The following is a 17,324-nucleotide window of genomic DNA, read 5'->3' as shown; positions in this document are numbered from 1 at the left end:
GGGATTGCACCCTTGCTCTCCTAAAGTCAAGTCAGCTTTGGAAGCTGCAATAATCACACAATGCTTGGCAAAGATATGCCTCGAGGACCATGTCTCTGTTTTACAGAAGTCCTCTATAGGCACATTTTTCAACAAAGTCAGGCAAGTTGCTTGGGTTGTGGTAGAATGCACTGCCACTCCTGGAGGACATAAAGTGTTAACTAGCTCATAAATGAGAGTTGCCAGCCCTCCAGGATTGTCCTGGAGTCTCCACAAATTAAAGATTAATCTGTAATTAAAGATTATGTAATGTGATGAAACCTCCAGGAATATGTCCAATCAAAATTAGCAACCCTACTCATAACATGAGATTATCCAGCGAGAAATTTCCTGGGCTGGAACTGCCTGACCCTTTATCCTTCCTGGATGGGACATACCATATATATTTGTTCATAAGCCTAATTTTTTTAGTAAAAAAGGGAAGCACCAAAGATGGGGGTTGGCTTAAGAACAGGTACAGAGAGGGAGAGATAAGACACAGCCCCTCCCCCCAAACAGAGAGAGCAAGGAGAGGCAGCACAGCTGGCAGAGACAGAAGGGAAGAGACAGGGCCAGCCTCTGAAGCAGTTGCAGCTCCGGGGCTGGTAGGCTGCAGCCCTGCCGCTTGCCCCCGCTCCCTAAAGCAAACTGTGGCCACGCCGCCCAGCGCAGCCCAGCCCTCTGGAACATGCTGCAACCGTGCTGCCCAGCCTGCTGAAGCAGCTCCAGTCAGGTCAGAGACATCCTCCCCTGGCCCTCCCCAGATAAGGTGGGAAGGAGTGGGATGGAGTGAGTGTGGGGGTCCCAGGCTAGGGGTGGGGTCATGTGGGAGGTGTCACAGGGGTTACTCCCCTGACTCCCAGCTTCTCCCCCCAAAAAAATTTCCCAGCCCCTCAGGGTAAGCAGCTGGCATGCCGGGACACTTTGTTTACTTAGGTTTATCTCCATGCCTGCAGATGCTCAAGGTAAACAAACCATCTCAGCCCACCAGCGACTTATCCTGATGGCCCAGGAGCCAAAGTTTGCTGACCCCTGAATTATAAGGTCATCTTATGAACGGGTCATAACAATTTTCCATTTTTACGTATCCATTTTGGGAGGGGTCAGCTTATAAACGAACCGGCTTATGATTATGTATATACGGTAAATAGATGTGGTCTATATAAAAAGAGGACACAACAAACATCTAGTGTAGGGAGTCTCTCCTCATCCTTATGCACACATGTCTCAGGGGAAAAGGTAGGCAGATGGATTGTCTGATTATGGTAAGAGCAGGACACCACCTTCATTAGAAATTCCAGACGTGGTTTCATTGAGACTTTGTATTTATAGAATGTGATACGGGGGACCTGTCATCAGAACTTGCAGCTCTGCCCACTTCTCTTGCCCACGTGATAGAATCACAGAATATCAGGGTTGGAAGGGACCTGAGGAAGTCATCTAGTCCAACCCCCTGCTCAAAGCAGGACCAATTCCCAACTAAATCATCCCAGCCAGAGCTTTGTCAAGCCTGACCTTAAAAACCTCTAAGGAAAGAGATTCTACCACATCTCTAGGGAACCCATTCCAGTGCTTCACCACCCTCTCAGTGAAAAAGTTTTTCCTAGTAGCCAACCTAAACCTCCCACACTGCAACTTGAGATCATTACTCCTTGTTCTGTCATCAGGCTCTGCATCCAACGAAGTGGGTATTCACCCACGAAAGGTCATGCTTTCTAGTCTATAAGGTGCCACAGGACTCTCTGCTGCTTTTACAGATCCAAACTAACACGGCTACCCCTCTGATACCAGGTACCACCAAGAACAGTCTAGATCCATCCTCTTTGGAACCACCCTTCAGGTAGGGGCCAACAGCAGAGGGAGCGGCGAACAGCAGAGGCTAACAGAGGGAGCTTGCCTGAGATCTGTCAGTGAGGAGGTACGCTAAGTGCTGCATTTAGGGGGGGCTGTGTTGGTAAGTATCTGAGTGTCTGTTGCAGGGGACAGTTTGTCAGTTTGACGGTGTGCTTGATTGTTTGTTTGAACAGTGTGAATTGGGAGTGCTTTGTTCCAGATGGGCCTTGAGTGGGCCTGACTGCTATAAAAAGGCAGTCAGCAGCGAACCAGCTGAGCGGCGAACAGCGGAGGCTGACAGAGGGAGTTTGCCTGGGGAGAGCCAACTGAGGCTTTCATCTCACGGGCTTCTGTGAGTTGCTGCAACAGCCGAGGAAGCTCTTAGAAGGAAGAAATTATGGAAGGTGAGTGTTCAGCTGCTGTAATCTGCACAGGGTGTGCAATGTTTGTCTTTCTTCCACAGGACAGAAGCGACTTTGTCTGTACAAAGTGCAAGCTGGTCTCTATATTGGAAGAGAAGGTTCGAGGTCTGGAGCAACAAGTATCGACCCTGCGTTGCATAAGAGAAAATGAAGATTTCCTGGACAGACGTCAGGAAATGCTTCTACGGGCACAACATCCTGAACAATCAGAGCAGGCTGTGCTGAGGGGAGAGAGGGACAGTGAAGAAATTTGGCAGCATGTGACCTCCCGAAGAAGACAGAGGAGTGTCCATGTACCAGCAATGGAGATACAGATGATCAACCATTTTCATGTTCTTTCCACAGGTACTAATGTGGAGAGTGGAGTAGATGGTACCTCTGAGAGAAGGGAGCAGAAGGAGACTCCACGGATTGGAAGGCACAAGATGCACTCTTCTAGGGATGGGGGTTCCACAACCACCACTCCCAAGAGGAGGAGGAGGGTGGTGGTGGTGGTGGTGGTTGGGGACTCCCTCCTCAGGGGGACTGAGTCATCCATCTGCCGCCCCGACCGAGAAAAGCAAGAGGTCTGCTGCTTGCCAGGAGCTAGGATTTATGATGTGACAGACAAACTGCCAAGACTCAACCCACCCTCGGATTGCTACGCCTTCCTGCTTCTCCACGTGGGCACCAATGATATTGCCAAGAACGACCTTCAGCGGATCATTCTCAGACTATGTGGCTCTGAAGAAGGATAAAGGAGTTTGAGGCGCAAGTGGAGTTCTCGTCCATCTGCCCTGTGCAGGGAACGGCTGGTAGGGATCAATTGAATTGTGAAGTCAACGAAATGGCTTACGCAGGTGGTGTCCGGAGAGAAGGCTCCTGGATTCTGGTTCGACCATGAGATGGTGTTCCAAGAAGACGAGTGCTCAGGCAGGACGGGCTCCATCTACGAAGAGAGAGAAGAGCATCTTTGCCACTCAGGTTGGCTAACCCCTGAGTGAAGGCGGAGGCTTTATAACTAGGTGATACCGGTGGAAGAGACCAAGCCCTGAGGTAAGTGAGGAAAATGGAATACCAGGAGGAAGCTATGGCAGAGTGAGTGCACGGCAATTGGAGGACTCTTTGTCTCAGACTGAGAAAGCGGGGACAATCAGCCGAGTTATCTTAAGTGCCTCTAACACAATGCCAAGAAGCATGGAACAACAGAGAGAACTGAAAGTCCTGGCACAGTCAAGGAACTATGATGTGATGGAATAACAAGACTTTGGTGGGTATAACTCACATGTACGTGGTAGTTACTGTATGGATCGGATGCTTAAATTGTTCAGGAAGGACAAGGCATGGGGTGGGGGGGGGGGGGGGTAGAAAAAGGTTGTGGCATTGCAATGTTATGTAAGAGAAGCAGTATGATGCTCAGAGCTCCTGATATGAAACTACAGAAAAACCTGAGAGTTCTCTGAGATATAAGGTTTAAAGTTTGGAAGCAACAAGGGTGATGTCGTGGTGGATGTCTGCTAATAGACCACCAGTAATCAGGGGGCGAGAGTGTGGACGAGGCTTTCTTCGGCTGGAACTCATCAGAATGAGTTACTAGATCACAGGCCCTCGTTCTCATGGGAGAACTTTAATCCCCTGAGTAATTCTGCGCTGGAGAAGCAATACAGTGGTCGGCACAGACAATCCAGGAGTTTTTGGAAAGTGTTAGGGACAATTTCCTGGTCAGTGCTGGAGGAACCAACTAGGGGCAGAAGCTTCTCTTGACTGCTGCCACAAGAGAGTATAGCAGCGGGAAGAAAAGTAGATGGAAACCTGGAGGCAGTGACCATGAGATGGTCGAGTTCAGGATCCTGATACAAGAAGAAGGAGAGCAGCAGAACGAGATCCTGACTGCATAAAAAGAGACATTGGACTCCCTAGGGGAAATACTGATGGGCCAAGATCCTAGTGGAAAAAAACTTTGAAAGGGAAAGAGGAGCCAGGAGAGCTGCTGTATTTAAAGAAATCCTTAATTGAGGTTGCAGGAACAACCATCCGAGGTGTTAGAAATATGGCAGGGACCAGCTTGGCTTAATAGTGAAATCCGTTTGCTGATGAAACAAAAAAGAGCTGTACAAGAAAGTGGAAGTTGCGACAAAATGACCACAGATGCAGTAATAAAAATATTGCTCGGGCTATGCAGGAGTGAATCAGAAGGCCAAATACATTGGAGGTGCAGCTAGGCAAGGAGATGTTAAAAGTAACAAGAAGGGTTTCTTCAGGTATGTTAGCAACAAGAAAAAAGTCAACGGATGTGTGGCCCCCTACTGCATGAGGGAGGCGCAACACTAGTGACAGAGGATGTGGAAAAAGCTAATGTACTCATGCTTTTTTTGCCTCTGTCGTGTCACAAAAAGGTCACACAGTATCGGAAAAGGTACCAGCCCTCTGGAAAATGCATCAGACTATTAGAAAAACTGTACGAAACGTCAATTGGCCGGATGGCGCGGGCATCCGGAGGGTGCCTAAAGGGAAGTGGCAGATGGATTGCAAGCCATTGGCATCTGAACTCATGGCGAACGAGGTGGCTCCAGGATGACTGGAAAAAGGCTAACTGTAGTGCACTTTAAATAAAGGAAGAAGGAGGATGCGGGGAACTACGCCAGTTACTCACTCAGTCCTCTGATAAATAATTTCGAGGTCTCAGGAATCAATTCTGAAGCAACTTAGAGAGAGAAAAAGTGGAGCTAAACCAGTCAGCATGGATTACCTACCAAAGCAAGTCATGCTGACTAAACAATGCCTCTCATGAATGACTGCTCTGGATGAGGGAAGCAGTGAGGATTTGTTATCTTACTTGCAAAGCTTTTGATGACGGTATCCAACAGTATTATGCCAAGCAAGTTAAGTAGTAGGCTGATTGATGGACTATAAGGTGGGATAGAAAGCTGCTAGTTCGTCCATGGCTCAACATGAGGTAGTGATCAATTGGCTCCACATGTCTAGGTGTGCACCTTGGTTCAGTGGGTCCCAAGGGGTCGGTCCTGGACCGGTTTTGTTCACTGTCCTTCATTAATGATCTCGGGAATGAGCATGGACTTGCACTCACAAGTTTGCAGATGACACGGAACTTAGAGAAGTGGATAGATACGCTGGACGGTGTGTAAATAATGAAACTCTAGAATATTAGAGTCTTGGGCAATAAGACACCTGATGAGGTTCAACAAGAACAATGCAAGTCCTGCACTTAGGATGGAAGAATCCCACGCAATTGTACAGACTAGGACTGAATGGTTAGAAGGCAGTTCTGATAAAAAAAAAAAGGGACCTAGGGGTTACAGTGGACGAGAAGCTGGATGTGAGTCAACAGTCCCTTATTGCAGATAATGGCATTTGGGCTGTATAAGTAGGGCGATTGCCGCAGTCAAGGTGGTCATATCTCATTCAACATTGGTGAGGCCTATCTGAGTACTGTCATTGGGCCCAACTATAAGAATATGGGAATAAATGAAAGATTCGCAAGGCTAAAATTGGATAGGGGTCACAAGCACATGACTTAATGAGGAGTGATGGGAACTGGATTTGTTTAACGGTCTGCAGAAGAGAGAATGAGGGGGGATTGAATAAGCATGCTTCTACAACTATCTGAAAGGGGTTTCCAAAGAGGATGGATCTAGACTGTTCTCAGTGGTACTCGACGACAGAACAAGGAGTAATGGTCTCAAGTTGCAGTAAGGGAGGTTTAGGTTGGATATCAGGAAAAACTTTTTCTCTCACAGAGTGGTGAAACACTGGAATGGGCTACCTTGGGAGGTGGTGGAATCTCCTTCCTTAGAGGTTTTTAAGGTCAGGCTTGACAAAGCCCTGGTTGGGATGATTCAGTTGGGAATTGGTCCTGCTTTGAGCAGGAGGTTGGACTAGATGACCTTCTGAGGCCCCTTCCAACCCTGATATTCTATGATTCTAGTTGAAAGCAGCTATCATATCCCCCCTCATTCCTCTCTTCTGCAGACTAAACAAACCCAGTTCTTTCAGCATCTCCCTCATAAGTCATGTGCTCCAGCCCCCTAATCATTTTTGTTGCCCTCCGCTGGACTCCTTGGCAACAAGGGCACACTGTTGATATTAGAACTAATTATTAAACAATCCATCCCTTTAAGCACCCAGAGGATATAGCTAACATGAATATGTCAAGCAATTTGTCACGTAACTTCTTTTAACAGCATTAGTGCCCTAGTGCAGTGGTTCTCAAATTTTTGTACTGGTGACCCCTTTCATATACCAAGTCTCTGAGTGTGATCCCCTTATAAATTAAAAACACTTTTTAATATATTTAACACCATTATAAATGCTGGAGGCAATGCGGGGTTTGAGGTGCAGCTTGCAACCCCCCATGTAATAACCTTGTGACCCCCCTGAGGAGTCCTGATCCCCAGTTTGACAACCCCTGCTCTAGTGGATGGGGGGAAGCTACAGATGTGATATATCTTGATTTTAGTAAACTTTTTGACACAGTCCCACATGACATTCTCATAAGCTAACTAGGGAAACGTGTTGTAGAAGAAATTACTACAGTAACTCCTCACTTAAATAACGTTGTTTTGTTGTTACATTGCAGATCAATTAGAGAACATAGTCATTTAAAGTTGCGCAATGCTTCCGTATAACGTTGTTTGGCAGCCACCTGCTTTGTCCACTGCTTGCAGAAAGAGCAGCCCATTGGAGCTAGCTGGTAGGGGCTTGGAACCAGGGTGGACCGGCAGCTCCCCATCAGCTGCCCTCAGTTCCCTGTGTGGCAGCTGCCCAACAGGCTACCAATTGCCATCAGTTCAGCTGTCTCTCCCCCCACTGCCCTGTGCTGCTCCTGCCCTGTGCCTTGGAGCTGCTCCCAGGAGCCTCCCGCTTGCTGTGTGGGGAGGAGGGGGGAAGGGGAAGAAGGGGGCTGATGTCAGGGTGTCTCCCTCCCCCCTGCTCCTGCCTCACATTTACCCCATCTCCATAGAGCGGGATGGGGGGAGGAACACGACAGGGCTCAGGATGGAGGGAGCTTGCTCGCAGCAGCTGCTGTCTCAACTTGCTGATCTACTTAAAAGGCAGTGTCCTTAGACTGGGGTCAGTGTACTTAAAGGGGCAATGTGCGTCTCCCTCTCTCTCTCTCACACGGTGTGTGTCTCTGTCTACCATGCTGTCTCCCCTCCCTCCATTCATGCTGCCTTGTAGAGTGTGAGGCTACATTAACAACGTGTTAACCCTTGAGGGCTCAGCCGAGTGCTAGTTCATCATTTAACAGTAAGGCATTTCCTGGGAAATATCCTACCCTCTTCTACCTTCTGACTCCACCTCAACCAAGCTTCACAATCATCATTGCTGTGAACAGTATTAAATTGTTTAAAACTTATACTGTGTATAAGTATATATAATATAGTCTTTTGTCTGGTGAAAAACATTTCCCTGGTATCTAACTCTCCGCCACCCCCCGGCCGCATTTACATTAATTCCTATGGGAAAATTGGATTCGCTTAACATCATTTCACTTAAAGTTGCATTTTTCAGGAACATAACTACAACGTTAAGCAAGGAGTTTGAAAGACCAAACTCAAAGAATAGTTATCAATGGTTTACTGTCAAACTGGGAGGACATATCTAGTGGGTTCTCACAGGGATCTGGTACTACTGAATATTTTCATCAATTACATCAATAATGGAGTGGAGACTGTGCTCATACAATTTGTGGATGACACAAAGGGGTTGCCAGTGCAAAGTACTACACTTAAGAAGGAAAAATTAAATACACAAATACGTATAAATGCATAGCTACAAAACAAGGGAGGCAGTAGTACTGCAGAAAAGGATCTGAGGGTTTTAGTGGATCATAAATTGAATCTGAGCCAAAAATGTGATGCAGCTGAGAAAAAGACTAATATTCTGGGGTGTACTGACAGGAGTGTCATATGTCAGACACAGAAGATACATATCCTGCTCTGCTTGGCACTGGTGGGGTCTGAGCTGGAGTACTGTGTCACATATGTTAAGGGCTGTTATAAAAATTGTTCTCCAAATCCATTGAAGGTAGGACAAAAAGTAATCTGCACCAAGGGAGATTTAGGTTTGATTTTGGGAAAAGCTTTCTAACTCTAAGGAGAGTTAAGCTCTGGGACAGGCTGCCAAGGGAGGGCTTGGAATCCGCACCACTGGAAGTTTTTAAGAACAAGTTAAACAAACACCTGCCATGGATGATCTAGGCACAGCTGGTCTGGCCCTTAGTAAGGGGCTGAACTAGATGACTTTGCAAGGTGCCTTCCAGCCTATATTTTTATGATTTTATGATATTAGAATAACCTCTTGTATTGCGGAGAGATGATGGGGGGGGGGCTAGGAAAAAAGGAAACCGATGAAAAGTTTTAGATTTTGGTAAAGGGGAGGCGTTGTTTTTATGAAGCCTACAAGGAGAGGAAACCTAACTAAACTAACTTTACCTACTCTAATACTAATTATAGATATTAGTAAGGTAATAGTTAAGTCGCACAATGCAAGGGAATGGACACTGCAGGGATTCTGTCTCACAACCATGGGCTTTAAGGAACTGAGCAGTGGCTGATTCCGCTCAACCTTATATGCTTTCATTTACTGGGGGGAAATGCAAGGACATCAGAGTGCAGGCCTGGCCCCAATGGACACTGCTATTGCACACATGGGCCGCATGTGTGTCAAGTGTGGAATCTGTGTGGACAGTCACTCAGAGAGAAACCGAAGTTCCCCAAAACACAGTGTTTCCAGATTAAAAATGATCTGGGCAACACACAAGATAAACAGTCGTAACGAGGAGTGAAGAGAATAAAAGCAGTCAATGGACTAAAGGACCAGGATGCTCCCACCTGCTCTTTAGCACCTGTAAGGAAGTGAGAAGTTGTGAGGATTTTTCCTCCTTATTCTATCCTTGTACACAGCATTGCTTTGCTTGAGACGATATACACTTGGCTCTGCTGGCAGAGATGTCCACAGGAACTCAGACTTGGTGTGCAGAGCACAGCCATATCACGAGACTGAGGATCACTCCCCTTTGCATACCAAGTCCACTTTCCATTCAATAAGCACCTGCCGGAGCCAGGAAAGGCACCCACCTCTGGGCTGAGAAGATACCATAGAACACTGCAGAAGTCCCGTTTACAGAGTGCAAGGTAAATATATCCTTCAGGAGATTGAAGTTGGTTCCACTCTCTGGATCCAAGCAAACCAGCTGGGTCTTTAGGAAAGTTGTCCACCGCTTCTGCAGGGTCTTCAGGCCTCCCAAGTCCCCCTAGAGAGAGAGCAAAAAGGAGACATTTACCCTCAGGAAAAAGAGGATTCATCGGCTGCTCACAGCTTCTAGCAAGAGCTTATCTTAACTCATCCAAGCATCTTGGGTATTCTTCTGTTCAAGCATTAGCACTGTGCTTTTGCTTGGGGCTTCTATGACCAACAGGTCCATTCCAGTGTCCTCAACACAGAAGAAGGCAGCCCCAAGACTAGGGCAGGATATGTACAAATGTATGCAAATAAAGCATACATTTTTAACCATGAGGGACGTGATGGATTCTCCATCACTGACAAATATTAAATCAAGATTAGTTGTTTTTCTAAAAGATCTATTCTGGGGATTATTTGGGGGAAGTTCTATGATCTGTGTTATACAGGAGATCAGACTAGATGATCACAATGGTCTCTTCTGGCCTTGGAATCTACAAAATATATTGGAATGACAGAGTAGGGAAATGGCACTATATGTGAAAGAAAGCAGAGAATCATATATAGTGAAAATCTTAAATAAACCAAACTGTACCACAGAATGTATGGATATAAATTCCCTGGTTGAATAATAAGAGTTTAGCAGTAGGAATATACCACCAACAACATAACCAGGATGGTGATGATGATTGTGAAATGCTCTGGGAGAGTAGAGAAGCTCCAAAACCAGAAAACCTAATGGTAATGGAGGATTTCAACTATCCCCATAGTGATTGGGTACATGTCACCTCAGGACAAGATGCAGAGATAAAGTTTCTAGACATCATTAATGACTGCTTCTTGGAGCAGCTAGTCCTGGTACCTATAAGGAGGGAGGCAATTCTTAATTTAGTCCTAAGTGGAGCACAAGATCTGGTTTAAGAGGTAAATATAGCTGAAATGCTGGGTAATAGCAACCATAATGTAATTATATTTAACTCCTTTTAGGGGGGAGATACCAAAGAAACCCACCACAGTAGCATTTAACTTCAAAAAGGGGAACAACACAAAAATGAGGTTTGTTAAACAGAAATTAAAAGGAATAGTCGCAAGAATAAAATGCCTCCAAGCTTCATGGAACTTTTTAAACATACCATAATAGAGGCTCAATTAAATGTATAGCCAAAATATAAAATGTAATAAACAAACAATATGCAGATCAAAAAAATGCCACCATGGCTAAACAACAGAGTTGAAGAGGTGGTTGGAGACAAAAAGGAATCCTTGAAAGGAGCATAAATTCTGGCAAGTCAAGAGTCAAAAGAAAATTAGGCATGCCAAAAAAAGGATTTGAAGAGCAACTAGCAAAAAGACAAAAACTGATGGCTAGGGTGACCATATATCCCAATTGTAGAGAGACAGTCCCGATATGGAGCTTTGTCTTATACAGGAGCCTATTACCTCCCACGCCCATCCCAATTTATCTGGTCATCAAACTGACAGCAAAAAATTTTAAGTACATCAGAAGCAGGAAGCCTGCCAGACTAATTGGCAGTGGGGCCACTGGCTGACTGAAGTGCTAAAGTAGGCTCAAGGAAGACAACGCCATTGCAGAGAAACTAAATGAATTATTTACATCGGTCTTCACTGCAGAGGATGTGAAGGAGATTCCCACAGCCAGGCTATTTTTGTTAGGTGACAAATCTGAAAAACTGTCCCAGACTGAGGTGTCAATCGAGGTGGGTTTGGAACAAACTGATCAGGAATTCATACAAGAAATTGCAGAACTAATACCTATTGCTTAAATCAGCTTCTGTTCAGATGACTGGAGAATAGCTAATGCAATGCCGATTTTTTAAAAAGGCTTCAGAGGCGATCCTGGCAATTACAGGCTGGTAAGCCTAACTTCAGTACCAGGCAGATTGATTAAAACTATAGCAAAGAACAGAATTATCAGGCTCATAGACAAACATGATACATTGGAGAAGAGTCAACTCAGCCTTCTGTAAAGGGAAATCATTCCTCACCAATCTACTACAATTCTTTGAGTACCAACCAGCAACACACAGGTTGATCCAATTAACACAGTGCACTTGAACCTTCAGAAAAACTCTGACAAGTTCCAACACCAAAGGCTCTTATGCAAAGTAAGCAGTCATGTGCTGTTCAACACATTCATAAATGACCTGAAAAAAGAGTGAACAGCGAGGTGGCAAAATCTGCTGATGATACAAGATTACTCAAGATAGTTAAGTCCAAAGCAGACTGGAAAGAGTTACAAAGGGATCCCACAAAGCTGGGTGACTAGGCAACACAATGGCAGATGAAATTCCATGTTGATAAATGTGAAGTAATTCACACTGGAAGACATAATCCCTGCTGCATATACACAATGAGGGGGTCTAAATTAGCTGTTACCACTCAAGAAAGCTCTTGGAGTTATTGTGGATAGTTCTCTGAAAACATCTGCTCAATGTGCAGTGGCAGTCAAAAAAGCTAACAATGTTATTACCTTTCCTAATGGTTCCTAAATCAGAACACATCATCCCACTATATAAATCCATGATATGCCCACACTGTGAATGACCATGCAGTTCTGGTCATCCCATCTCAAAAAAGATATGTTTGAACTGGAAAAAGTGCAGAGAAGGGCAGCAAAACTGATTAAGGGTATGGAATAGCTGCTGTATGAGGAGAGATTAAAAAGACTGGAACTGCTGAGTTTACAAAAGAGATGGCTGGGGAGGGCAGGGCGGGCTATACTAGAGAATGGTGTGGAAAAAGTGAATACAGAAGTGTTACTTACTCCTCCTCATAATACAAGAACCAGGGGTCATCCAATTAAATCAATAGGCAGCAGGTTTAAAACAAAACAAAAGGAAACACTTCTTCACACAATGCACGGTCAACCTGTGGAACACTTTCCAGGGGATGTTGTGAAGGCCAAAATTATAACAGGGTTGAAAAAAGAATGAAGTTCATGGAAGACAGGTCCAGCAATGGCTATTAGCCCAGATGGTCATGGATGCAACCTCGTGCTCTGGGTGTCGCTAGCTTCTGCCTGCCTGACAGTGGGAGTGGACGACAGGGGATGGATCACTCAATAGCACTACTCTGCTACTTCGCTCTGAAGCTCCTGGCACTGGCCACTGTTGGAAGAAAGAAAGCTAGATGGACCATTAGTCTGACCCAGTATGGCTGTTCCTATTGTAAACCACTCTCAACAGGCCAAGATAACAGAAAGAAAGCTTCAATTGGCAGAATACATAACCACCAGAGGCGGTATTAAATTACTGATGAATGATCTTGATTGCAAGGTTGTCAGATTTCACAAGCTACCCAAACTGGGCATGGTCTGTGTTACCACTAACATAACATGTTAGACAATAGATGAGCATGTGTAGCTGTAGCTGTGTTGGTCCCGGGATATTAGAGATAATTCATACAGGCAAACAATAAAAGACAAAAACACCCTGTAACAGGTGGATGAAAACTTTTCACAAAGTGATCACTCTGTATCCACCTCTTAGTCTTCATCTTCAAAGGAAACCCGCACAACACTTTCAAAAAAGACAAGTCTGGGAGCTTAAATTCACTATTTTGCTAGACACTAAAAATCATGTACTGGACAGAGACACTGGATTTATGGGTTAGTACAATAATCTGTAACTCACTAACCCCACCCCGCCATTTTGTGTCAACAGACCACTCTACCTTGAATGGTCCCTTATAATACATGCTAACTTATACTAAACAATCTGTTGCACCTTGCATTTAGCTGTGATGCGGTAAGTACCTTTCCCAGACCTGAAGCAGAGCTAGGTGTGACTCAAAAGCTTGTCTCTCTCACCAACAGAAGCTGGTACAAAAAAATATATTACCTCACTCACCTTGTCCCTCTAACAGATGAGCACTGAGCTTTGCAATACACAGACAGGCAGACTCCCTGATCATGGCATTTACAACGATAACGAAGGTAAAGCCCCACCCAGCGCTGCACAGCAAGCTGGACTTCGATTCTGCAGGGGCACACTGGAAGGTTTGCAGTAGATGCAGATAACAAATGAAGCATTTTTATTAAACATGGATGTGATCAGTAGTCAGTATGGCAACCTGTGTTCTTTTTTTGTATATTATTGTAGAGCCTATAGAGCCTTTAGTACTGACAGGTTGACTCCGGCCTCAGATCAGCCCATGATGCCATCCTGCACCACTCACTCATAAATTTTCAAACAAGCACCTTCTGTGCTTTTTCCCATGCTGCCTCTTGAGCGTGGAAGGTGCTCCTCACAAAAACAGGGCTGCCTGGGAAGGGGCAGGGGGAAAAGTGGGGCAATTTGCCCCAGACCCTGGGCCCCGCAGGGGCCACGTGAGCCCTGGCCCAGAGGCAGTCCGGGTCTTTGGCGGCAGGGGCCCCTTCAGTTGCTCCAGGTTTTCAGTGGCATTTCAGCGGCGGGGGGGACCGTCAGTGCTGCCAAAGATGTGGAGCGACTGAAGGGCCCCCTGCTGCCAAAATGGCACTGAAGACCGGACCACCGCTAGGTGAGTACTAGTGCTGCAGCTCCCCCACTTTGCCCTGGCCCCCTGAATCCTCTGGGTGGCCCTGCACAAACATCTGCAAAACTAACTCACTGTTCTCCTTCAAATACCATCTTAAAATTGCTGTGAAGCCAACAAAAATTTGACAAGGTTTAGGCTGCTGGTTCACTGATACCACTGTCTTTTGTGATGACCAATGCTGTCTCATTGTTTCCTTGTACTCCGTCTGTATCCATCTGTCATCTCATCTTGTACTTACATTGTAAGCTCTTTGAGGCAGTGACAGCCTTTTGAGTCTGTATTTTGCACCTAGCACAATGGGCTCTTGGTCCATGACTGGGACAGAAAGACACCGTTACAGATTAGTTTTTAAAAGGTATTCAGCAAGCAATCAACTTTAATGACATTGGAAGACCCTGCCTAGCCCTTCAAGCTGGCTATTTACTATTGATGTCACAGTAGATGTGGGGCTAGGAAAGGGTCATGGAGGAGGAAAAGACAGACAGTCTTTATGGAGTAGCGCTTGGAGAGAAAAGGAGCCATGGAGGAAAGCACAGAGATGCTTGTGGGAGACGCAGACAAGCAGGATATGGATGGCAGCCCATATGATGGAGAGGAGAAGACTGCATGGGAGGCAGTGCAGAGGAAGTACAGGCAGGAATGTCTAGGCAAGCAGCATGAGCTGAGGACGGAGATCATGGAGAAGTAAGAGAAGATGAGGCTGAGAGGCAGGAGGGAGAACCAGGAGTTCAAAGGGAGCCCACAAGACTTACCAGGAGCTGAACACACTCTGTGGGGGCAGTGAGATAGGTTATTTTTGCAGTGGAGGTTTGAACAGAGACGAGAGGTAGATGTGTGTCAGGGAGGCCAGAGAAAAGGAATTTGCTATGGTGGAGGTGTGGATGGCCAAGGCCAGAACCAGAGTTTGGCTGCGTGGATGGAGAGGAGTGGACAGAATCTGGAGATATAGCAGAGCTCAGTTTAGTGACAGACTCTGATCAGGGATGGAAGATGTTCTTTGGCAAAGAGAGCAGAGGGGCTCCAAGTCCACACTGACATCCTTGCCCCCAAGCAGTGGCAGGACATATTGTGCTCCTGACAGTGAGCACAAGTGAGGGCCTGGCCATGTACCATCACTGCATATCCCATAGGTTCTTCTGGCAGAGCCAGGTTTCCAGTTCTGGTTGTGATGGTGCACCCCATAATGCTTTATGGGAATATGTTTATGCTTATGAATGTATATATGAGATAACTGGAATACCTTTTATGCTACATATGCCATGTAACATATCTCTGTAAAGGTTATGATCTACTAACTATATTCATCCTATTTGTATGCATGTATCATTTTGTATTAAAAGTTATGAATATTGGCTATGTACTTGTTTAATTTTAAGTAGCCTCAGTGAAGCAGTTGGTCAGGTTCCTGAGAAAAGACTATTCTCAGTAAGTGCATAATCAAGAAACACTTAAGCCAACAATGAAGTTGGAGACGACAATCCACATCTGAGCTTTCCCAGGAATGTGGCTTGGCTGGTAAGGAACTCAGCCATGTACGGACATGTGACTTGCCCATGTGACTCCAAAACTCCATCTTGGAGCTGAATTCTGGAGGAGGGAGACCACCCACAAGAGAAAGTCTATTTAAGCCCCTGAAAACCTCTCCATTTTGTCTTCATCTGGCTCAAGAGGTAGCCTCTCCACACCCAAAGGTTACCTAAAAGAGACTGGACAGTAACCACAGGGGTGGGAGTGATTGTTGGACCCAGACTAGAAGGAGGCTAGTCTGTAAAGGAAGCTTACTGGAACATCTCTGAGGGTGAGATTTCATCTTTAATCACATTCTTAGTGTATTAGGCATAGACTTGCATGTTTTATTTTATCTTGTCTGGTAATTTACTTTGTTCTGTCTGTCATTACTTGGAACCACTTGAATCCTACTTTTTGTATTTAATAAAATCACTTTTTACTTATTAATTAACCCATAGTATGTATTAATGCCCGGGCGTGGGGGGGGGCGGAAGAGGGGTAAACAGCTGTGCACATTTCTCTATCAGTGCTATACAGGGAGAACAATTTATGAGTTTACCCTACATAAGCTTTATACAGGGTAAAACGGATTTATTTGGGGTTTGGACCCCATTGGGAGCGGGTATCTAAGTGTTGGAGACAGGAACATTTCTTAAGCTGTTTTCAGTTAAGCCTGCAGCTGTTAGGGGACGAGGTTCAGACCTGGGTCTGGGTTTGCAGCAGGCTAGCATGTCTGGCTCAAACCAGGCAGGGCAATGACATCCTAAGCTGCCAGGGGAAACAGGCTCAGGGGTAGTCTCAGCACATCAGTTGGCAGTTCCCAAGGGGTTTCTGTGATCCAGTCCGTCACACTGGTGTCCTGGCCAGATAAGGATAATTACTTTTTACCACCTCCTGAGAGTGGCAGACACCCTGGACTGGCAGGCAGCTTTCACCTTGCACAGGACCTGCCAGGTGCCTGTGAGGTCATCCCCTCCCTTCTGGACTGTGGAGCCCTGGGGATTGTACCTTGCAGACTCTGGCCACGCGTGGGACCTTCACTTGTTCATAGAAGTCATACTCTCTAGCTGTCTCCGTGAAGAAGAAATAGATTTTGTCGTCCTCTCCACTCTCGCCCCCTCTCAGGAAAGTGGAGCCCACAAAGACTGGGTCTATGGATACAGGTGAGAGACAATCACAACAGGAAATGAACTACTGGAGGTTCAAATGCTGAACAAGGCAGATCCTCCCTCCTCCCTCTCTCCCCCACAGGTGACTACCACTGTTCCTGGGCAAAGGGCCAGTATATTGATATCATCCGTACCTGCCCTGGCCACTCTCAGGGGCCAAGAGGAGACAGGATTCACTTGGCATTTTCTCTGTGCATCATCACTCATTGATGGGCTCTAAGACTCCCACCTTGGTCGCCTTCAGAAACATCCATCTCCCACCTTCTCTTTCTCTACCCCCAGATCCCTTAGACACTTAGCAAGTGCAGCATCTTGGACCCTGGACTTCAGAAAAGCAGACTGACTCCCTCAGGGAACTGATGGGCAGGATCCCCTGGGAGAACAACATGAGGGGGAAAGGAATCAAGGAGAGCTGGCTGCATTCTAAAGAAGCCTTATTAAGGTTCCAGAAACAAACTATTCTGATGTGTAGAAAGAATAGTAAATATGGCAGGCGACCAGCTTGGCTTAACAGTGAAATCCTTGCTGATCTTAAAACACAAAAAAAGAAGCTTACACGAAGTGGAAGATTGGACAAATGACCAGGGAGGAGTATAAAAATATTGCTCAGGCATGCAGGAGTGAAATCAGGAAGGCCAAATCACACTTGGAG

The 17,324-nt window shown here is 45.8% G+C and overlaps 1 protein-coding gene across 1 annotated transcript in view; it reads right to left on the bottom strand.

Annotated features, from left to right (window-relative positions):
• SEMA4F (ssemaphorin 4F) overlaps positions 1-17,324 on the bottom strand; it is a 224,451-nt gene that overhangs the window by 45,727 nt on the left and 161,400 nt on the right. The window contains exons 7-8 of the mRNA XM_075066742.1: positions 16,512-16,654; positions 9,353-9,528 (exon numbers count right to left, since the gene is read on the bottom strand). Of these exons, the coding sequence (XP_074922843.1) occupies positions 9,353-9,528; positions 16,512-16,654 (319 nt within the window). The remainder of the gene's footprint in view (positions 1-9,352; positions 9,529-16,511; positions 16,655-17,324) is intronic.

This window comes from Chelonoidis abingdonii, chromosome 5 (assembly GCF_003597395.2).
Source record: "Chelonoidis abingdonii isolate Lonesome George chromosome 5, CheloAbing_2.0, whole genome shotgun sequence".
NCBI classification, from domain to species: Eukaryota; Metazoa; Chordata; order Testudines; family Testudinidae; genus Chelonoidis; species Chelonoidis abingdonii.
The sequence above is the reverse complement of the archived record's forward strand: the minus strand, read 5'-3'. Positions and strand labels throughout refer to the sequence as shown.